The sequence below is a fragment of the Haematobia irritans genome, chromosome 2 (genome assembly GCF_050003625.1).
Source record: "Haematobia irritans isolate KBUSLIRL chromosome 2, ASM5000362v1, whole genome shotgun sequence".
Classification (NCBI taxonomy): domain Eukaryota; kingdom Metazoa; phylum Arthropoda; class Insecta; order Diptera; family Muscidae; genus Haematobia; species Haematobia irritans.
The window spans coordinates 83,894,073-83,916,814 of record NC_134398.1 but is presented as its reverse complement, the minus strand read 5'-3'; the positions used below and the strand labels follow the sequence as shown (position 1 = coordinate 83,916,814).

General features: G+C 33.0%; 3 protein-coding genes and 1 long non-coding RNA gene across 5 annotated transcripts; 1 reads left to right on the top strand and 3 right to left on the bottom strand.

The window, feature by feature from the left end:
- Positions 1-1,020: 1,020 nt before the first annotated feature.
- Positions 1,021-2,203, bottom strand: LOC142225658 (ubiquitin thioesterase otubain-like). 2 transcript variants are annotated; one of them, XM_075295473.1, is made up of 3 exons: positions 2,040-2,203; positions 1,507-1,806; positions 1,021-1,440 (listed from the first exon to the last, which is right to left on the bottom strand). In XM_075295473.1, exons 1-3 carry the CDS (start codon positions 2,109-2,111, stop codon positions 1,039-1,041), a joined length of 774 nt encoding a protein of 257 aa, XP_075151588.1. In that variant the 5' UTR covers positions 2,112-2,203; the 3' UTR covers positions 1,021-1,038. The 2 variants fall into 2 exon arrangements, with proteins under 2 accessions (XP_075151588.1, XP_075151587.1); XM_075295472.1 differs by having other exon boundaries at positions 1,021-1,449; positions 2,040-2,201.
- A 1,739-nt stretch (positions 2,204-3,942) lies between these two features.
- Positions 3,943-4,618, bottom strand: LOC142223115 (uncharacterized). The gene is made up of 3 exons (XR_012718577.1): positions 4,440-4,618; positions 4,270-4,375; positions 3,943-4,204 (listed from the first exon to the last, which is right to left on the bottom strand). It is a non-coding gene; the product is annotated as an uncharacterized LOC142223115 (long non-coding RNA).
- Positions 4,619-6,701: 2,083 nt separating this feature from the next.
- Positions 6,702-7,703, top strand: REPTOR-BP (REPTOR-binding partner). Its single transcript, XM_075295471.1, has 4 exons — positions 6,702-6,861; positions 7,142-7,223; positions 7,284-7,405; positions 7,474-7,703. Exons 1-4 carry the CDS (start codon positions 6,811-6,813, stop codon positions 7,570-7,572), a joined length of 354 nt encoding a protein of 117 aa, XP_075151586.1. The 5' UTR covers positions 6,702-6,810; the 3' UTR covers positions 7,573-7,703.
- Positions 7,704-14,943: 7,240 nt separating this feature from the next.
- Positions 14,944-16,475, bottom strand: LOC142224714 (uncharacterized). Its single transcript, XM_075294502.1, has 2 exons — positions 16,118-16,475; positions 14,944-15,002 (listed from the first exon to the last, which is right to left on the bottom strand). The coding sequence occupies exons 1-2, from the start codon at positions 16,473-16,475 to the stop codon at positions 14,944-14,946; spliced, it is 417 nt and encodes a 138-aa protein (XP_075150617.1).
- Positions 16,476-22,742: the final 6,267 nt, after the last annotated feature.

Sequence of the window (22,742 nt, the reverse complement as noted above, 5' to 3'; positions counted from 1 at the left end):
GTACGGGAAGAAAAAACTTTAAAAACAATTTGATCGCTCCGGTTAAAAACTTGAACTGACTTTTCTTTCGTGGATATTGTTATTCCGAAATGTAAACAAGTAGAAAGATTACATACAAATATGCACATATATGTATGTACATACAATGGTCAAATTGACAATAACTAAAGGTGGGTATTAAGTTCGAGTTTAGCCGCTAAAATCGTCATGTTTTCACGATTACTTTTCTTTAATAATCCATTTTAATGAATATAAATTTTGTGAAAATTTGCTTTGGGATATTCCCCATCAAGTTATAATGAAATCTGCGACAAATATGTATAATTTTATGACGTTTTTTACTCATTTAGTTTTCACTTTAGTGAAAATTAGCGGCTAAACTCGAACTTAATACCCACCTTAAAGGGTTACGAAAGAGAGTAATTAAAAGAGATCAATAAGAATAGTAAATGGAAAAATGTCAAATAATTAAATAATCAGAAAATGTAAATAAACAGTGGTGGCGGTAAAAGTAATCAAGAAACAAATTCAAAGAAAAAAAAAAACAGATAAATACGTCTTCTATGCTAAGCAAAAAAATCGTATTTAAGAAAAAGAAATATTTAGCCTTACGACTATATTATTTTCAGTTTATATTGGACCGATGTAAACTAAATTTTGCGTATATGTGATTAGGTTTTATGCTTTCATTACCTCAAATCGGGAAATCTCATTACCTTAAATCGGTAGCAAATTTAACTTTATGGGCCTAAGGACAGAAAGATGGACATAGTTAAATGGGATTTGTGGCAATAGGATTTGTGTGTTCCTGTTTTTTAGATTAGGTTAACCACTGTCAGCTAATCTTGTTGCAACATACCATGTTTTGTAGTTGAACCATGAGCCTTAGGTTAGGTTATAGAAGATAACACCAATTCCTAGAAAGGAATTGCTTTCATACCATACTGGTTCATTGTGATTAATCATAGTTGTTTCTCTTCTTCATGGGCCTTGAATTTAATTAATTTGATAACCCACAAGTCAATACAGATTGTTATTTTATTTTGGATACAAAATATCATAGTGACCAGGTCTATAAATTAAATATACTTTTGGTGTTTGGCCTTCTGGAAAATCATGTGCTTTCACTGTACCTCCCTCTCCTCTGTCCATGTACTCCACACGTACACCAACACCAATGGCAGAACACAACGCTATTATATGAATATGATCCGATTCCTTGTACATGGGCTCAACTTCTTGGTGCCGAAACTCTTCAATTGTAAAATTTCCTTCTATAAAGTTTTGATAGAAGTCTGCTTCCTCTTGAAGTTTCCCTGACGTAAGTAACCTCAGATATACGACGACATAGTCAGAATATCCTTGGTCATTGAAAACAGTATGTAATTGCTCACTTAGTAAATCGGGAGTGGACGTAGATGGGTCGACCCGTTTAACAACCTCCATAAACTGGAATATAAAATACGATCCATAAAAATAGAAACAATGATGTATGGAATTGCTTACTGTTTCATGGAAATCTTCTAAAGTAAAACTGGGAAATCCAAGTTGAACTAATTTATTCTTAGAGCTTTCTCCCAACTGACGAAATTGTTCGTAGTCTTCTTTGTTCGAGATCAAATGTTCCAGATAGGCATAAGCAAAAGCCCTGAAAAAACAATTCCCATCTGGTCGAGTACGCCTCATATACGAATATTTGGCGGATAAGTCTCCAATTTTTGAAGTGAAAATCGCATCTCCCAAATATTCAGCGTTTAAACAGCTTACTGGCAACTTTTCGCTGACCAACGGAATGGAGTCACTTATCTAAGGATGCATGAATAAAAGATATTTAAACCACATCTACAACATAAAAAACCAAGGCTGCGATATAACAATCTTAATTGAAAATAATGTCAATATCAATCAGAAAAATAATGTCAATATCAATCAGGTTTTTTTGTCACTGTACGCGGTATAACAGCAAGCGGTAAAAACACGGGATTCATTATGGCAAGCATTCAATAAAATTTTTGGGTAAAGTGAAATTTACACAGTACCTCTTTCTCAATATCCCTTTGCTGCTGCAGAATTAACTCGTCTCTATTATTATCATTCTGTTCCTTTTCCATTTCGATCGATATGTTTTTACGCGTTTCGAAGTATCAGGCCAGGGGTATTTGCGATGCGATGAGGGGAACGAACTGATTGAGGAAAAAATCAAATCCGCTCCGAATAGTGTTGGGAAAGTAACGAGTATTTGATTACTAGTACTCGTTACTGACTAATTTTTTGAGTACTCGTTACAATTAAATGAGTACTCAATATCTTAAATACAATCCCAATAAACACAACCGCTTGAAAAATTCTAAAATTTAAATGTTTTTCAAACAATTAATTAATTAATTTCAGGTCTACAAATTATTTTTATTGATCAAAAGACCGTTAGAATATAATTAAAATATACCTCGGAAATTTGGATGATGACGCCTAAATATGGTAAAGTACCCAGTCCATGGAACAAAAACATGAAACGACATCGTAAACTATAATACCTATTGAATTATTTTATTTATTTCTTTATTGTAAATCAATTAATACGTTAATTTCCATTTCCGTTCTGGATCTTGTCTATGTACCAGCATGAGTTAGTTATGTTCCGCATAATCCTCATAAATTTTCGTTGTAGTTATTATCAGGATACAAAGGAGGAAAAGACTCATCACTTTCGTGTCGTCAGTTGCACTGTTGCTTTATGCAATGCTAGTACCATACCCACCAGATATCACCTTTGAGAAATAAAAAAGGGGGAAAATTGAATTGAATTGAAGGGGAAATTGTATTTGTTTTTTTTTTCACTTTCAGGTTGTTTACTATACCGCCAAACGTAATTTGCCCCCAAGCAAATACAAACCCCACAAATGTTCACCTGCATGTCTATTCCAAATTACATACAATTCGAATGCATACAGTCTCCTATCGAAGCCTTTTCTCCCCGGCTGGGAACGATTTATCCTTAAGGTAAGTACTATGTTCGCTTTTCGAGTTGAAATTTTCGCGGTTACTTTTATAAAACAGTTCAATATGAAGCAGATAAATTAATTCAATTGATGCGCGGTTTCTTGTTCCCCTAGATTTCGGCAAGACTTTACAGGAATATTTTGGTTTTAATTTATAATTTTGATTATTTCAGGAAAAGTAATCGCGAAAATAAAGTGATTTTCAACTCGAAAACCGAACATAGTACCCACCTTTAGACAGAAAATAAAAAAAGTCGTTACCTATCGTGGTCCCTGTGGCAAAATCATGAGAAATCTACATGCTTTTGAGTATACGCCCAATAAACACAAACGTTTGCAAAATGCTAAATTTCAACAATTTTTCAAACATTTTTTCAAAGGATTAGGGTAATATTCAAGTTGAGAAATTGTTGAGAAAATCGCGTTCTCAACAAAAAACAGACATTACCCTCAACAGTGAAATTCAACACATTAGCAATAATATCTCAAGTGTTATCCTCAAATTGAAATGCACCGCTACTCAATAATTTGTCAAACAATTTTCGATGCGAGTCAAATTCAAAATTAATATCGTTGCAAATACTTTTCAACCTCAATTTGTATGAATGATATCCCCACTTCAAATTGAAAGTCAAAGCCCAAATTCTATGAATTTTGTATAATTTATTCATTTTCATCAAAATAAAATATATAATAATACACTACACTACATAATACACTACACTACATAATACACTACAATACCAATTGATAAATAATAATCTTATTAAACATATCAACAAATAAGAACAAAAAAAAAAAAACAAACAACAAAACTTTAAATATCTTAAACATTATTAGTAAACACTTTTGCATTGATAATTCGTTTTCTTTCCTTTTGGTGTCATAAAACAGCATTACAATTTATTAACATGCGGGCAATTTTAAATTAGGAACGTACTGGACCGCGTGTTAGAATTGATTTCCAGCAGAAGGAATTCACAAAATATCCATTTTAAACTGATAATAGCATATGAATTAAACTGACGATGTGATGCACATTTTCATCCAGAAGTTGTTGATTTCAACAATTTGTTGTTTTAACAATTTTAATTGGTTGCACTTGTAATGTTTCTGGAAACTTTTTCTTGTCGATAAGCCACTCATTTTTCATTGGTCAGCTTCTTATTGTTTGCAAGAATGTAGCATCCAAAGATTTTAGTTTTCTGCAAAGAGATTTAAATTTAGTGACTTCTCTAAAGTGTTGATTTAATTTTTCATATTGACGTACCAATTATTATAAACTATTTGAAGCAGTTCCAGTTAATTGTCCACCATTTTTTCATCGGTCAGCTTTTTAATGATTTCAAGAACGTACAATCCATAATTGTAGTTTTCTGCAAAGAGATATACATTTAGTGACTTCCTTAAAGTTTTATTTCATTTTTTATTTTCACTTACCTATTTTTATAAACTATTTGGCTATTTGTCTAAAATTTTCCATTTTTTTATTTCTTCCACTTGATCACGAACTTCGTTGCACAAAGAAGTATTAAAAACCACATGGGTTTTGCGTTGCATTTTAGGGTAGTGTTTTGTCAAATAAAAATAAAAAAATGGAAAATTTTAGACAAATAACTTAATTTGCTCCAAATAGTTTATAATAATAGGTAAAGGTGAGTATTAAGTTCGAGTTTAGCCGCTAAAATCGCCATTTTTTCACGATTACTTTTCTTTAATAAAACTTTTTAAGGAATACAAACTCTGTGAAAACTTGCTTTGGGCTATTCCCCATCAAGTTATAATAAAATCTGCAACAAATATGTATAATTTCATTCCTTTTTTTACTGATTTAGTTTTCACTTTAAGCTGAGTACTATGTTCAGTTTTCAAGCTGAAAACCAGCTTGTTTTCACGGTTACTTTTTTTAATTAACTAATTTAGAAATATAAAATTATTTGCAATCAATTCCTTGGATCTTTTCCATCCATTATTTGGCAAGACTCGATCAAAATATAATCGTCTTCATAAATATATTTGTAGTTTTAACTTAGTGTTTTGGTGAAAAAACCGAACATAGTACTCACCTTTAGTGAAAAAACTCGAACTTAATACCCACCTTAAGTGAAAATAAAAAATGAAATAAAATTTTAAGGAAGTCAGTAAATGTATATCTCTTTGCCGAAAACTAAAATTATGGATTCTACGTTCTTGAAAACATTAAAAAGCTGACTGATGAAAAAATGTTGGACAATTAACTGGAACTGCTTCAAATAGTTTATAATAATTGGTACGTCAATATGAAAAATTAAATCAATACTTTAAAGAAGTCACTAAATTTAAATCTCTTTCCAGAAAACTAAAATCTTTGGATGCTACATTCTTGCAAACAATAAGAAGCTGACCAATGAAAAATGAGTGGCTTATCGACAAGAAAAAGTTTCCAGAAACGTTAAGGCCGGTACTCTGTTCGGTTTTCGCGTTGAAACTCCATTCAAAACCAAAAAATGCGAAAAATTTGCGAAATTTTTTCCATTTGTGATACTTTGTTTTTTCGTGTTGAAAAACTGACGTTTATAGCACGGCGCCATTTGCAATGTGAATTAGGAAATAATTTTTTTATTAAAAATTATTTGTGCGGGTTTATAAATCAAACACGGACCATATTTTTGTTCCGAAACTATACAAAGGATCAAAGGAATAGCAGATCAATTGCCCAAGGAAAAATAAAATGTTATTTTGTAAAAACAAGCAACAACCACTAACTTAATCCAATATCGCTCCCTGTAAAATAGCGCTCCAAGCTACCTAAAAAAACGCCGCTTTCTATGTGCGAAATAATGGTTTCCATAAAAATTTTTCGCAAGAATGAACATAGTACCGGCCTTTACAAGTGCAACCAATTAAAATTGTTAAAAACAACAAATTGTTGAAATCAACAACTTCTGGATGAAAATGTGCATCACATCGTCAGTTTAATTCATATGCTAATATCAGTTTAAAATGGATATTTTGTGAATTCCTTCTGCTGGAAATCAATTCTAACAAGCGGTCCAGTACGTTCCTAATTTCAAATTGCCCGCATGTTAAGGCCGGTATGCACCTCTAGCGAAAAATTTCATTCCCATAAGAAATGCATTGCTATTTATGCTAACGAAATTTTCGGTAGCGTTCAATTTCGTAAGCTGGTACGCACCTCTAATGAAAATAACAGGGTTGTCAAAAGCATATTTTGGTAGCAAACATTTAATTTATTACAATCATTGTGTGCGTAAAAGTTTTAAACGGTCTGTAAATAATAAACAATTTATTTGTGGAATATTTGGAACATATATTAAAATTTTTGAAAAGCGATTAGCTGGTTTAAAATTTGTGTACACAGCCCTGTTTTTTTGTTGTAGACTTAAAGGCCGGTATGCACCTCCAGCGAAATTTTCGGTAGAACGCGATTTTCTCAACAATTTCTCAACTTGAATATTACCCTAATCCTTTGAGAACATGTTTGAAAAATTGTTGAAATTTAGTATTTTTCAAACGTTTGTGTTTCTTGGGTATTGGAAAATTTGTTGAAAGCAAGCAATTTGCAAGGCCATTTGATTTAGTGTTGAAGATAGGATTCACTATCAAATTGATATGGCGTTACCTATGAAAAATGCTCATCCTTGTGCTTTTTGGGTAATGGCAACTTGTTCTCCAATTTTGTCTAGTCCGGCAACTCGCTGAAAATTATTTATTATTGTTCGTTTGTTATAAAGAAGTGGTTGTTTATAGCTACTCCGTGAATAATATTTGAGAATTAATAAACAAAGAAAAACTATTTAGATTTATTATTATGGATTGCGAAGATATGCAAATGGTCATCGCGGAGGAACCTAATCTTTCGGTATGTAAAGAATTATGCATTCACAGAAATCTAAAATTATGCGTAGTAACATTCAATATATAAACATTTACTTCCTCTATAAAGTTTATATCACTTTAATTTTTTGAGAGACGTTCTGTTTGAAATTTACAAATATAAAATGTAGCACGCTATGCACTTGAAACGACGCAGCAATGACGTAGAGGGGTTATTTTACAGTCTATTTTAAATGCGTAGAAACATTAAGGGTTGTTTATTTCCGTGAAGTCATTTAGGTAACTTATGGATAATGTATTTTTAGGAACGCAAAGAGGGAGGAAAACGTGGAAGAAAACCTGGTCGTAAGGCATCCAACGAAAAAGTTGATATAAAAGCTAAGCTGGGTGAGTTTCCATAGTATTTAAGAAATCAGTAATGCCTTACTTTATTACCTTGGGTTTCAGAACGAAGTCGTCAAAGTGCAAGAGAGTGCCGAGCACGCAAGAAACTGAGGTATCAATATTTGGAAGAACTAGTCGCTGATCGCGAAAAGGCAGTACTTGCATTAAGAGCAGAATTGGAGCGTGTAAGTCAGTACAAAACAATTTTAATTTTGAATTAGAAAGTTTTGTAAATAAAAACTTTTTTTTTTAGTACAAACAATGGAATTGTGAGTTGAGCGAGGGGAGAATACCAAATGGTTTCCAACAGTTGCTGGAGGAATCTGGCATACTTAAACAGGAAGTAGCTTAGCCGATTTCTTTTAATATACAACTGCACACATACATACATAAATTTCTAGAAAATGTAATATGTTTACATTTTTGGTAATGGAAAACTTTTTGTAAATTACCTTCAAACTAATATAAATTTATTTAATATAACGGACTGTTTTGTTATTCACATCAAAACGACGAGTCAATCCCATTCAATACTAAAACAAGTACATAAGGCCAAGTTGGGCAGGATGGAATCTTAAATATCCACCACAATGGAACGCATGCAAAAATTCTAATTGAAAACATCTCGTAATGGATTAACATTCGAAGTGTCGGTTTGTTGTACAGAACGGCTACGGTTGAGGTATGTGACATACATACATATATATATATATAAAGGGTGATTTGTTAAGAGCTTGATAACTTTTTTAAAAAAAAAAACGCATAAAATTTGCAAAATCTCATCGGTTCTTTATTTGAAACGTTAGATTGGTCCATGACATTTACTTTTTGAAGATAATTTCATTTAAATGTTGACCGCGGCTGCGTCTTAGGTGGTCCATTCGGAAAGTCCAATTTTGGGCAACTTTTTCGAGCATTTCGGCCGGAATAGCCCGAATTTCTTCGGAAATGTTGTCTTCCAAAGCTGGAATAGTTGCTGGCTTATTTCTGTAGACTTTAGACTTGACGTAGCCCCACAAAAAATAGTCTAAAGGCGTCAAATCGCATGATCTTGGTGGCCAACTTACCGGTCCATTTCTTGAGATGAATTGTTCTCCGAAGTTTTCCCTCAAAATGGCCATAGAATCGCGAGCTGTGTGGCATGTAGCGCCATCTTGTTGAAACCACATGTCAACCAAGTTCAGTTCTTCCATTTTTGGCAACAAAAAGTTTGTTAGCATCGAACGATAGCGATCGCCATTCACCGTAACGTTGCGTCCAACAGCATCTTTGAAAAAATACGGTCCAATGATTCCACCAGCGTACAAACCACACCAAACAGTGCATTTTTCGGGATGCATGGGCAGTTCTTGAACGGCTTCTGGTTGCTCTTCACTCCAAATGCGGCAATTTTGCTTATTTACGTAGCCATTCAACCAGAAATGAGCCTCATCGCTGAACAAAATTTGTCGATAAAAAAGCGGATTTTCTGCCAAGTTTTCTAGGGCCCATTCACTGAAAATTCGACGTTGTGGCAGATCGTAAGTCTATTCATGATGAAATGTCAAAGCATACTGAGCATCTTTCTCTTTGACACCATGTCTGAAATCCCACGTGATCTGTCAAATACTAATGCATGAAAATCCTAACCTCAAAAGAATCACCCTTTATAAAGGTTTGTCCCAAATACCTTCATTTAAATATCACTCGATTTGGACAGAATTTGATAGACTTTTACAAAATCTATAGACTCAAAATTTAAGTTGGCTAATGCACTAGGGTGGAACACAATTTTAGTAAAAAATATGGGAAACATTTAAATCTGAAGCAATTTTAAGGAAATTTCGCAAAAATTTATTTATGATTTATCGCTCGATATATAAATATGTATTAGAAGCTTAGGAAAATTAGAGTCATTTTTACAACTTTTCGACTAAGCAGTGGCGATTTGGCGGAAAATGTTGGTATTTTGACCATTTTTGTCGAAATCAGAAAAACATATATATGGGAGCTATATCTAAATCTTAACCGATTTCAATCAAATTTGGCATATATATATATATATATATATATATATATATATATATATATATATATATATATATATATATATATATATATATATATATATATATATATATATATATATATATATATATATATATATATATATATATATATATATATATATATATATATATATATATATATATATATATATATATATATATATATATATATATATATATCTTTGATTAGTAACAATGTAAAATTTCGATTTGCATATAAATGAACTAAAATACTCAAGGTACCACGTGATATGAATAAAATGCATGTAGTACTCTTTCTATAGTACTCACATTTTTATATGCTCCATTTTTTTCAACGAACGGTCCCATCGCCCACTTTCGCGCCCCTTCCGACCGTGAGGGCCTCGTCACCATGACGTAGGGACAGCGTAGAGGGATGGAGGCAGAGGGATTTGACCAGCTACAGAGAAGGACTTATCAGCCGGATATATTAAAACACATGATCAAATATTAGGTTACTCAATAAAACTAATGTATTAGTTATCGAAATATGCTAAAATTCTAGACTTCATCATATCAATACTAAGGTTAGTGTCAACTAGATGATAGATTGAATTAAAAATAATGCACATCCTACGAATGCGCTTCAGTATAATTCGAACGTTGAAAATCAATGTAAAGAAACTGGTAATTCCTAGATGCCCTAAAAGGAACATTTATCCTAATCCTAAATATCAATTCCGAGCATGGAATATCCCCACTAACTAACCTATACATCATCATGGAGCTCAACATCGTCCGTCGGCTCCTAAGAGCAGGCAAATTAATCAGACTCAATCTTGATGTTTATGAAGGAAGAACAAAATCACTGTTCCAATGAAGATGTCTCAAAGCGAACAACAAGAACTGCTTCTGAACCGATTCTATCCTATCAATGTAAACTTCATACTGAGGATCCCACACGATAGAACCATACTTTAGAATGGGTCTAACAAGGGCAGTAAAAAGCCTCTTTGTAACATAAGGGTCCGAAAACTCCTTCGCCCAACTCGTTATGAATCCTAGAACCCCATACGCCTTACTCACCATCGAATCAGTATGACCATTAAAATTAAGCCTATGATCCATAACAATGCCAAGATCAACAAAAGAATCAACCTCTTCCAATAACGAGCCCCGTATACTATACCGAACATCAATAGGCCTAGACCTAAAGAATCACATAAACTTGCATTTCCTCAAGTTCAAATCCATCAGATTTACCCTACACCAATCATCAAAGCTATCCAAGTCACCTTGTAATGACTACCCTGAGGCACACCTGATGGGACATCAAAGCACCTTGAATAGGAATCACCAAAAGACACAAACTGTGTACGGCAATCAAGATACGACGAAATCCAAGCCAAAAGTGTATTGGCCAATCCAATCCTATCCAGCTTATATAACAAGAGCTTATTATTCACCCGGTCAAAAGCCTTACTAAAATCCTTATAAATAACATGAGTCTGATTCCCAACAACAAATGATTAATAACATGAGAAGTAAATTCCACCAAGTTCGTAGTAGTCGATAGGCCCTTACGAAAACCATGTTGGCAGGGATCCAGCATCGAAGAAATGCCATGCGACAAAACATCAGTCACCTTCTTTTCAAAAACCTTGGGAATAGCACTCAATTTTGCTATCCCCCTATAATTACCCACATCAAAGGGGCTCCCCAACTTATGAAGTGGTAGAGGGAAATAACCGAACCTCAATGAACTATTAAATAACATCGACAACGGAGCAGAGAGACATTCGGAACACATTGTTGCGGATAAGTACTCGTTGGTATTTAATAAACAACTGCCTTCTTCACTTCAATGTTTGCGCTCTGAGAGTATGTGTATTCGAAAGCGAATTTCATACATGCAGTGAAAAGTTATTCGATGCAGCTTTTGTTGCAGATAATTATGATGACTACAACAGACAGACATCGGCATAATATGATGTGGAAATTCGGTTAATATGGAGCATGTAGTAAATTATGGATACTTAGAGACTTTGTTCTGAACATTTGAGGTCATACATTTTATAGTAAAATTTTACATAATAGTTAAATGTCCTCTCACGACAAGCGGTTCAAATGGTATGGTATGGTTCCTGAAGTTAGGTTCAAAATGTGTAGCATTAGATTCTAAAGGGTGATTCTTTTGAGGTTAGGATTTTCATGCATTAGTATTTGACAGATCACGTGGGATTTCAGACATGGTGTCAAAGAGAAAGATGCTCAGTATGCTTTGACATTTCATCATGAATAGACGAACGATCTGCCACAACGTCGAATTTTCAGTGAATGGGCCCTAGAAAAGTTGGCAGAAAATCCGCTTTTTTATCGACAAATTTTGTTCAGCGATGAGGCTCATTTCTGGTTGAATGGCTACGTAAATAAGCAAAATTGCCGCATTTGGAGTGAAGAGCAACCAGAAGCCGTTCAAGAACTGCCCATGCATCCCGAAAATGCACTGTTTGGTGTGGTTTGTACGCTGGTGGAATCATTGGACCGTATTTTTTCAAAGATGCTGTTGGACGCAACGTTACGGTGAATGGCGATCGCTATCGTTCGATGCTAACAAACTTTTTGTTGCCAAAAATGGAAGAACTGAACTTGGTTGACATGTGGTTTCAACAAGATGGCGCTACATGCCACACAGCTCGCGATTCTATGGCCATTTTGAGGGAAAACTTCGGAGAACAATTCATCTCAAGAAATGGACCGGTAAGTTGGCCACCAAGATCATGCGATTTGACGCCTTTAGACTATTTTTTGTGGGGCTACGTCAAGTCTAAAGTCTACAGAAATAAGCCAGCAACTATTCCAGCTTTGGAAGACAACATTTCCGAAGAAATTCGGGCTATTCCGGCCGAAATGCTCGAAAAAGTTGCCCAAAATTGGACTTTCCGAATGGACCACCTAAGACGCAGCCGCGGTCAACATTTAAATGAAATTATCTTCAAAAAGTAAATGTCATGGACCAATCTAACGTTTCAAATAAAGAACCGATGAGATTTTGCAAATTTTATGCGTTTTTTTTTTAAAAAGTTATCAAGCTCTTAACAAATCACCCTTTATATTTGCAGGAAAGTTGTTCGTTTAATTTCTTGTTGGTATCTTAAATTTCCGGCTGAGCTTTTAAAAAAATTAATAAAAAATAACGCCTTTTGTATGATAAGAGACAGTGGACGGTTATTGATCGAAAAGAATCTATTTTGTAGCTATATCTAAATAAAAAGTTTGAAGGGCTCTTTTTGGCTTCGTTCTAAATTTATCTAAAAAGGCACCCAATAGTTGTACTCAAATGATGCGTTAACCATAGATCTGGCACTATATAATAGTTACCGCGAGTGCACTGTATATAATTTTTTTAACAATTTTTATCCGACGAAGCACATGAAGCTTTGGACTGAGTGGCCAATATTTCATGTTCTTTCATAAAATGTACATATCAAGCAAAATTTTTTTACAATAAAACAGTTTTTCGATCCATTGTATTTTTCTCCAAAATCTACCTCTATTCTCAAATGTACAGTGCTGATCAAAACATTTGCAACTAGCCCTACTATGAACTTAATCTTGGTATATCTCCCATAATAATAACTTTGTTGTTTCGCTTCCACTTAAAAAATAATCGTTATGGAGTAGTATTTCCAAATTCTAATTGGGAAAATGAATGGGCTGTTATTAAAAATTGATATTTAACGAAAGGTAAAGAATCGTATGATTTAACCTGTTCACCTACACCCTGTAATATTTTCTTCTTTAAGGGCATTATCATTTTTTTTTATCTGAAATAGATACAAGGACCTATAAGAATATGGATTAAATGTATAAGCAGGGCATTGCAGGAATATCTTAAGTTCATTGCCTAATTTGGTCATAATTTGGTCGTCATAGGCCTTTATGCCCTATTTTTTGAATAATTAGACAAAATTATCGGTAATAAGCATAATCAACATAAAAAACAAAATATCGATGATTTTAAAGTTGGGGTATCACAAAAACGAACTTCGGACGAGTATAATATGCAAAAACAAACTGCGTCTAAAGTTATAAACAGTGGATGCACCAAAACTGTAGACTTGGGTAGAAGAAACCCTAAGACTACGCCAAAAGAAGATCATATAATGAAAAGAACTATGCAACAATTCAATTAAATATCATCCAAAGAACTCAAAAATTAAATTCAAATTGGGTATATTAGATGTAGAGCATTAGAAGTCCGAGTGCAATTATACAAAAATGTCAAAAATCACTAGGTTAGCGCGCCTTCGATTTCCATAAAAATACCTTACGAGGGCAGTTCGGAAACTTCTTAGCCTAGCACAAAAAGCGCGGTATAAACAGAAAAAAGTTAAGTGTTTTGGAAACTTCCATCTCTTATGAACACATGTTAAATTTTGTTTCGATCTGGCAACTCCTTCATATAAAAACAGGCCCAACCCAATAAACACAGGATGAGCGTTTTTCAAATGCAACAACTTTTCAGTTTGAGGGTAAATGTAATTTTCAATATAAATTCAACTTGGCTTCAAATTGGTTGCGAATTACATTAAATTTGCCAAAATGTTGACGAAATCATTGAAAATGTGTTGAAGATAATATGAGAAAACTTTGACAAAACACTACCCTAAAAATGCAACGCAAAAACCATGAGGTTTTTAATACTTCTTTGTGCAACGAAGTTCGTGGTCAAGTGGAAGAAATAAAAAAATGGAAAATTTTAGACAAATAACTTAATTTGCTCCAAATAGTTTATAATAATAGGTAAGTGAAAATAAAAAATGAAATAAAATTTTAAGGAAGTCAGTAAATGTATATCTCTTTGCCGAAAACTAAAATTATGGATTCTACGTTCTTGAAAACATTAAAAATCTGACTGATGAAAAAATGTTGGATAATTAACTGGAACTGTTTCAAATAGTTTATAATAATTGGTAAGTCAATATGAAAAATTAAATCCACATTTTAGAGAAGTCACTAAATTTAAATATTTTTGCAGAAAACTAAAATCTTTGGATGCTACATACTTGCAAACATTATGAAGCTGGCCGATGAAAAATGAATGGCTTAAGCTGAGTTCTATGTTCAGTTTTCATGCTGAAAACCAGCTTGTTTTCACGGTTACTTTTTTAAATTAATTAAACTATAAAAATAAAATTGTTCAAAATCAATTCATTAGATCTTTTCCTTTAATTATTTCACAAGACTTTATAAAAATATAATCGTCTTCATATAGATTTTTGTACTTTTAATTTAGTGTTTTGGTGAAAAATACGAACATAGTACTCACCTTTATCAGAAAAAGTTTCCAGAAAGATTTCAAAGTGCAACCAAATAAAATTGTTAAAAACTTGAAGCGTTGACGAATACGATTCTTCAATTGAGTTACACAGCATCCGTCGGAACACCAACGAATTTGCTGATTACATCCCTTGCCTCTGCGCTTTTTGTTGTGTTTTTGTATTCCACGCACTTTTGACTTTATGTATTTTAACTTCAATCAATAACTTTTCGTCCATATTTTAGACTGTTTTTCGTTTCTTGATTTGTTTACATATTGTTTAATGTTGTCAACGCACCCGACGCATTGAAAAGTTAAAAGTTTGTCAACTTTATGCGTCATATGCATACGTTACTTTTTCGTGTAACTCAAACAATTTATTTTATTTTATTTATTTATTTATTTTCTCTTGGCGAATCCAAGCTGCAAAGCCATATACGGATTCCAAAACTACACAAACATAGCAATAATAACAAATTATAAAAATTATGCGCTTAAAAACTAGAAATTAATAACAAAAATAGTATCAATAAGTGACTAAACTGAATTTGAATCAAACAAATACATAATAATTAAAACAAATTAACAAAATTAAGAAAAAAACTATTAAAAAAAAAATAAATTAAATTATCAATTTAAAAAATTAAAAAATAAGAACAATAAAAAAAAAAATAACAAAGTAAAAAAAAAAAAACATGAATATGTGAGTAAGACAGCAATACTAACATAAAAAGCTAGTAAAGAGACTCAATAAAATAAATAAAAAAATGATATAACATAATACAAACTAAATAAAAAAAAACTAAAAACTAAATAAAAAATATATATATATAAAAAAATAAATAAAAATTAAAAAAATTAATTAAAGAATTTACAGCTACTCAGTAACTAGTCAACATCTGCTAACACAACGTTAGGGATGAGACAATACATGCAGGATAAAAATTAAATTAACATTTAACATAACAAAAAAAAAAAAAGAAAAAAATAATAAAAATAATAAAAATAAAATTAAAATTATTAACTGACATAAATTATATAAGACTTAGTACTTATCACACATTTGACTCATGAATTAGAAAAATGAACATGTAGTCTTTTACGAAATGTAGTTGAGGAACAATTAAATATCTTGAGAGAAATAGGTAATGCATTGAAAATGCGAGCAACGCGGACAAAATAAGACTTTTCTAATGAAGTCGTTAACCTAGGTATAAATATTTGTGGGTTACGAACCGACCTGCAGAAGGTAAACAATTCCGCAACGTACCTAGGCGTTTGTGTCCTATATACCTTATGGAAATGCAACAAAACACGAATATCTACAAATTTGCAAAATTCACATCCCAAAAAGTCAATGACACATGGTGTCACATGCTGACGAACATTGAGAGCATAAACAAATCTAATTATTCTATTAAAAATCAGCTGAATTTTCTTGAAGACAAATCCTAACGTCCCAGAAAACACCTCTAAACAATACAAAATGACAGGCATCAACAGGGAATGAGCTACTCTCTTCCTAATCACAAACGGCATATGTAATTCAACATTGTACAACTTACTTAAAAGAAAATTAATCCTAGAACATATTGCACTGATATGAGGTTGAAATGATAAGTCAGAATCCAAGACAACACCAAGACACTTGACACGATCAACAAAGGCGATTGGCACATTCCCAAAATTCACAGACACATCCCCATGATTAGTGAACCTAATCGCCTTAGTTTTGTCAGTATTAACAGAAAGACCATTTGTACACATCCAGTCACATAAAACTCTTGACGTATCGTCAATAACACTTTGCAGGACATCAGGGAAATCAGACTGACTTTTAAAAAGAAGTTGTATATCATCAGCAAACGCAAATGGTAAACAATTCGGACTAGCTACTAAATCAAACAGATCATTAATGAACATAATGAATAAAAGCGGCCCAAGTACAGACCCCTGTGGAACACCACTAACTACACGCAACATACTCGAGCAATGACCACCACTACAAACATATTGAAATCTATTTCCAAGGTAAGACTTAACTAACAAACATGCAGAAGATGAAAATCCAAAGAAAGTCATAAGTTTACATATAAGAATAGCATGATCTACCCTATATCTATGATCTACAATTGTAGTTGCAACATTTTAACTTTTTTGACAATAACATATAACGTACGCACGAATGACCGCATAGTATGTAATTCCACCTTTATTTTGACGAAAATGAATAAATGATACAAAATTCATAGAATTTTTTGATTTGACTTTCAATTAGAAGTGGCGATATCATTTATACAAATTTTGTTTGAAAAGTATTTGCAACAATAGGGCTGTTTTCTTTTTGCACTAGATGCAACATTTGTATGGGCTATCCAGAACATCGTTGCACTGGTGTTCTATCCCGAACATCTCATCAATGCAAGTCGCGCCGATGTTGCCAGATTGTATTTTGATAAAGTGACGCTTCATCGACTCACAATAGCAATTTATTGTGACTAATTTATCGAAAAACATGGAATTCAAAGTGGCACAGTGTCATAAATAATCGCAGCAGTAAATAATTATTACTAATTGGAGCATTTCATACCCCTGTCAGCATTTCAAAGTTCCATTTCATCCTCATCGCTACCACAGACTCGTAAGTGACACTGCAACAATCGTCAACTGTGATGGGGGAAACGTATGAAAAAGTATGAAATGTACATGAAAGTATTTTGCCATCACTATCGTTACGCGAGCCATTTTATATTTTGTGAAACACCAAGCGCAACTAGCTTCTTATAATTTATTTAAATAAAAACGATAATGAAGTGCTGAAAACATAGTTATTTCGCTTAAAATTATGAGATGTATATTGATCAACAATTTTTGACTTTCCGAATGGAATAAAGTGATAGTTTTTCAAATATTTTTCCAGACAAGCTGCCTCCATCGGGAATAAAAGCACTGGCTGATAGACGCTGCAACATGTAACTTGCAAATTGTAACTCAACATCATTCTATTATTAATGCAAAAAATTATGTTAAATGTGATGTGATAGTCGTATAAATGTTATATTTATAAGAATTTATAAATGTTTAATCAAATAAAAAAATATTTAAACAATTGTTTTTACTTGACCACAATGATTCTTTTACAACCACCTTGAAATTTACTTTTTCTGATAGTTTGAAGGGGCTCTTATTGGCGTCGTTCAAAATTTATTAAAAAAGGCACCTAATAATTGCACTCATACGATACCTTTTTTTGTAGTAACTTGGCGTGGTACAACTTCTCAATAGTGACGGCGCTTTTCCGACGAGTTTTGGATGTCGTATATGATTGTTTTCGACGTGGTGGGGATTCTCAGAAGTGCCGTCAAATTCAAAAATGTTGGCAGGGACATTAATAATGCAAGATTTCACTTCTTTTCTGTGATTTTTTAAACAGCTGATGACAGTGTTGCACATTTTTGGAGATGTCCTGGATAAACGAGTACTCTGTTTTCTTTTAGTCCTTCACGGCTTAGGGTATCCAGTGCTAAAAGAAAACAGCCCTAATATTAATTTTGAATTTGACTCGCATCGAAAATTGTTTGAGAAATTGTTGAGTAGCGATGCATTTCAATTTGAGGATAACACTTGAGAAATTATTGCTATTATATCGAATTTTACTGTTGAGGGTAATGTCTGTTTTTTGTTGAGAACGCGATTTTCTCAACAATTTCTCAACTTGAATATTACCCTAATCCTTTGAAAAAATGTGTGAAGAATTATTGAATTTTAGTATTTTTCAAACGTTTGTGTTTATTGGGGGTGTTCAAAAAAGACACATCGGCAATTTTTTTTACAATGGAAAAATTAGAAATGCGTGCTGTCATTAAATATTTACATAAAAAGGTTTATCGGGACAAGAAATTCATAATGGTATGGTGAATGTGTTAGGTGAAAGTGCTCCTTCATATGCAACAGTAAACCAGTAAGGAAAGTCTAAAGTCGGGCGGGGCCGACTATATTATACCCTGCACCACTTTGTAGATCTAAATTTTCGATACCATATCACATCCGTCAAATGTGTTGGGGGCTATATATTAAGGTTTGTCCCAAATACATACATTTAAATATCACTCGATCTGGAAGAATTTGATAGACTTCTACAAAATCTATAGACTCAAAATTTAAGTCGGCTAATGCACTAGGGTGGAACACAATGTTAGTAAAAAACCAGTAAGGAAAGTCTAAAGTCGGGCGGGGCCGACTATATTATACCCTGCACCACTTTGTAGATCTAAATTTTCGATACCATATCACATCCGTCAAATGTGTTGGGGGCTATATATTAAGGTTTGTCCCAAATAAATACATACATTTAAATATCACTCGATCTGGAAGAATTTGATAGACTTCTACAAAATCTATAGACTCAAAATTTAAGTCGGCTAATGCACTAGGGTGGAACACAATGTTAGTAAAAAACAAGTAAGTAAAGTCTAAAGTCGGGCGGGGCCGACTATATTATACCCTTCACCACTATTTAGACCAACATTTGTGTTACCTTCTGAAGTACTTCAAATCTGCTGGGAGCTATATAAAGGTTTGCATTTCCAGATAAAATACTTATAATGGAGACAATTTTTTGTACTTCTGCAAAATCTCTAGAATTAAAATTGAAATCGGCTAACGCCCTGGAATGAAACACAATGTTAGTAAAAAATATGGGAAATATGAAGCAAGAGAAATTTTAAAGCAATTGTACAAAAGAGCATTTATGATTTATCACGCGATACTTATGTATTCGAGATATAGGACATTTTGAGTAACATTTACAAGTTTTTGCTACACAGCAGTGACGATTTTACAAGGATATTGGTTAGATCTTGCCAAGATATGTGGTCAAGTGTGGATTGTGATATATTATTTGGTCAAGTCGGGCGAAACTCAACCGTTCTGTGGAAAGTCTGGCATTACAGTGTGTAGGATATGACAATGATATGGGGAAATCATCACAGAATTTTGTGTAAAGTGTGGGAATTTGGCTTTATTTGTATAAACCGGAAGAACGAATATATGGAGGTTTTATCTAAATCTGAACCAAATTCGATCAAACTTGACACACTTAAATATCATATTAAATATATTCTCTGTGGAAACTATCCCGTCAGTAGGTGGGTATTAAGTTCGAGTTTAGCCGCTAAAAACGTAATTTTTTCACGATTACTTTTCTTTAATAATCCATTTTAAGGAATACAAACTTTGTGAAAATTTGCTTTGGGCTTTTCCCCATCAAGTTATAATAAAATTTGCAACAAATATGTATAATTTCATGCATTTTTCTTACTGATTTAGTTTTCACTTTAGCGATTTAAGCGGCTAAACTCGAACTTAATACTCACCTAATTGGAGGAAAATCCCATTGACAATGGGTCCAAAATATGAAATAGTCTACCATATATTTCCACCCCTGGTGTACATTTTAACCAGATTTGGCACACATAACGATATCATTAAACATACCTCTCGGTCAAAATTTTAAGGAAATCACTGCAAAACTCTGGCTTTTGAGGCCATATAAGTGCAAATTGGACGGAAGATGTATATGGGAGCTATATCTAAATCTGAACCGATTTTAACCAAAGTTGGCACACATAACTATACCATTAAACGTACCTCTCGTGCAAAATTGAAACTAAATCACGGCAAAACTCTGGCTTTTGAGACCATATAAGTTCAAATCGGACGAAAGATATATATGGGAGCTATATCTAAATCTGAACCGATTTCAGCCAAATTTGGTACACTTACCGATACTAATAAACGTACTCCTTGTGCAAAATTTGAAGCATATCAGGGCAAAAGTCTGGCTTTTGTGGACATATAAGTTCAAATCGGACGAAAGATATATATGGGAGCTATATCTAAATTTGAACCGATTTCAATAAAATTTACCAAGCATTGGTAGAATGTCAATTCTACCCTCTCTGCAAAATTTCACGGAGATCGGTTGTAAACTTTGACCTCTGTGGTCATATGAGTCTAAATCGGACGAAAGATATATATGGGAGCTATATCTAAATCTGAACCGATTTGGCTGATATTTTGCAAGTTTTTCGAGACTCATAAAATATTCGGATGTACGAAATTTGAAGAACATCGGTTGATAAAAACGCCAATTATAACCAGATCGGGTATAAATATACCCGATCTTGGTCTTCCATTTGCGCGCTATGTTGATCTCCGGTTGCTTCAATGTTTTTATAGAGTTATGACATCACATGGTTCTCCTCTTCTCCGCTCCATGTTCAATTTCTGTAGATCGTCGAGGAATCCACAACTTCTCATTCCACGTATTTCATCCATGCATTATGAAAGGTATATATATATATATATATATATATATATATATATATATATATATATATATATATATATATATATATATATATATATATATATATATATATATATATATATATATATATATATATATATATATATATATATATATATATATATATATATATATATATATATATATATATATATATATATATATATATATATATATATATATATATATATATATATATATATATATATATATATATATATATTACATTAAAGTTTTATCTTCATGTGCCTTAAGCTTTGCAAAATTCAGTAGTATATTCTAAGTAGAGTGAATAATTTTATATTTTTCTCTAGCCGTATGCATAAGTTTTTTTTTTCTTTATTCAGTATTATGAGATGTAATATAGTTTTATTTGGCCTGTTTCGGCTTTTTCTATTACGTTGTTGAATAAATAAATAAATAAATAAATAAATAAATAAATAAATAAATAAATAAATATATATGACAGCTATATCGGGCGAATGCTATATATGGGAGATATATCTAAATCTGAACCGATTTCAACCAAATTTGGCACGCATAGCAACAATGCTAATTCTACTCCCTGTACAAAATTTCAACTAAATCGGAGTTAAAAATTGGCCTCTGTGGACATATGAGTGTAAATCGGGCGAAAGCTATATATGGGAGATATATCTAAATCTGAACCGATTTCAACCAAATTTGGCACGCATAGCTACAATGCTAATTCTACTCCCTGTGCAAAATTTCAACTAAATCGGAGTTAAAAATTGGCCTCTGAGGTCATATGAGTGTAAATCGGGCGAAAGCTATATATGGGAGATATATCCAAATCTGAACCGATTTCAACCAAATTTGGCACGCATAGTAACAATGCTAATTCTACTCCCTGTGCAAAATTTCAACTAAATCGGAGTTAAAAATTGGCCTCTGTGGTCATATGAGTGTAAATCGGGCGAAAGGTATATATGGGAGATATATCTAAATCTGAACCGATTTCAACCAAATTTGGCACGCATGGCTACAATGCTAATTCTACTCCCTGTGCAAAATTTCAACTAAATCGGAGTTAAAAATTGGCCTCTGTAGTCATATGAGTGTAAATCGGGCGAAAGCTATATATGGGAGCTATATCTAAATCTGAACTGATTTTGCTGATATTTTGCAAGTTTTTCGAGACTCATAAAATATTCGGATGTACGGAATTTGAGGAAGATCGGTTGATATACACGCCAATTATGACCAGATCGGTGAAAAATATATATGGCAGCTATATCTAAATCTGAACCAAAATCAATAGGGATCGTCTTTGAGCCGAAACAGGACCCTATACCAAATTTTAGGACAATCGGACGAAAACTACGAGCTGTACTTTGCACACAAAAATACATCAACAGACAGACAGACAGACGGACAGACAGACGGACAGACAGACGGACAGACAGACAGACGGACATCGCTAAATCGACTCAGAATTTAATTCTAAGCCGATCCGTATACTAAAAGGTTGGTCTATGATTACTCCTTCTTGGCGTTACATACAAATGCACAAACTTATTATACCCTGTACCACAGTAGTGGTGAAGGGTATAAAAATTGGGTTGCTGAATTTAAACATGGTCGTACAAGCATTGAAGATGAACCACGTAGTGGACGTTGTAGCCAAAGTGCATGATATGGTATTAAATGATCGACGAATAAAAGTGCGTGAAATTGCTAATATCATGGGCATCTCAAATGATCGAGTCCATTTAATTTTGCATGAAGAACTACAGATGAAAAAGCTTTCTGCAAGATGGGTGCCGCATTTGTTAACAGTCAATCTAAAACGCATAATA

Coding starts and splice junctions, on each gene's coding strand:
- LOC142225658 (XM_075295472.1), bottom strand. CDS start 2,111: ATGGAAAAGGAACAGAATGATAATAATAGAGACGAGTTAATTCTGCAG. Junction 1,807..2,039: donor AAAGGGATATTGAGAAAGAG/GTACTGTGTAAA, acceptor ATGCATCCTTAG/ATAAGTGACTCCATTCCGTT. Junction 1,450..1,506: donor TAGAAGATTTCCATGAAACA/GTAAGCAATTCC, acceptor TTTATATTCCAG/TTTATGGAGGTTGTTAAACG.
- REPTOR-BP (XM_075295471.1), top strand. CDS start 6,811: ATGGATTGCGAAGATATGCAAATGGTCATCGCGGAGGAACCTAATCTT. Junction 6,862..7,141: donor CGGAGGAACCTAATCTTTCG/GTATGTAAAGAA, acceptor ATGTATTTTTAG/GAACGCAAAGAGGGAGGAAA. Junction 7,224..7,283: donor TGATATAAAAGCTAAGCTGG/GTGAGTTTCCAT, acceptor CTTGGGTTTCAG/AACGAAGTCGTCAAAGTGCA.
- LOC142224714 (XM_075294502.1), bottom strand. CDS start 16,475: ATGTTCATTAATGATCTGTTTGATTTAGTAGCTAGTCCGAATTGTTTA. Junction 15,003..16,117: donor TAGGATTAATTTTCTTTTAA/GTAAGTTGTACA, acceptor ATGTTTGTGTAG/TTTTGGAATCCGTATATGGC.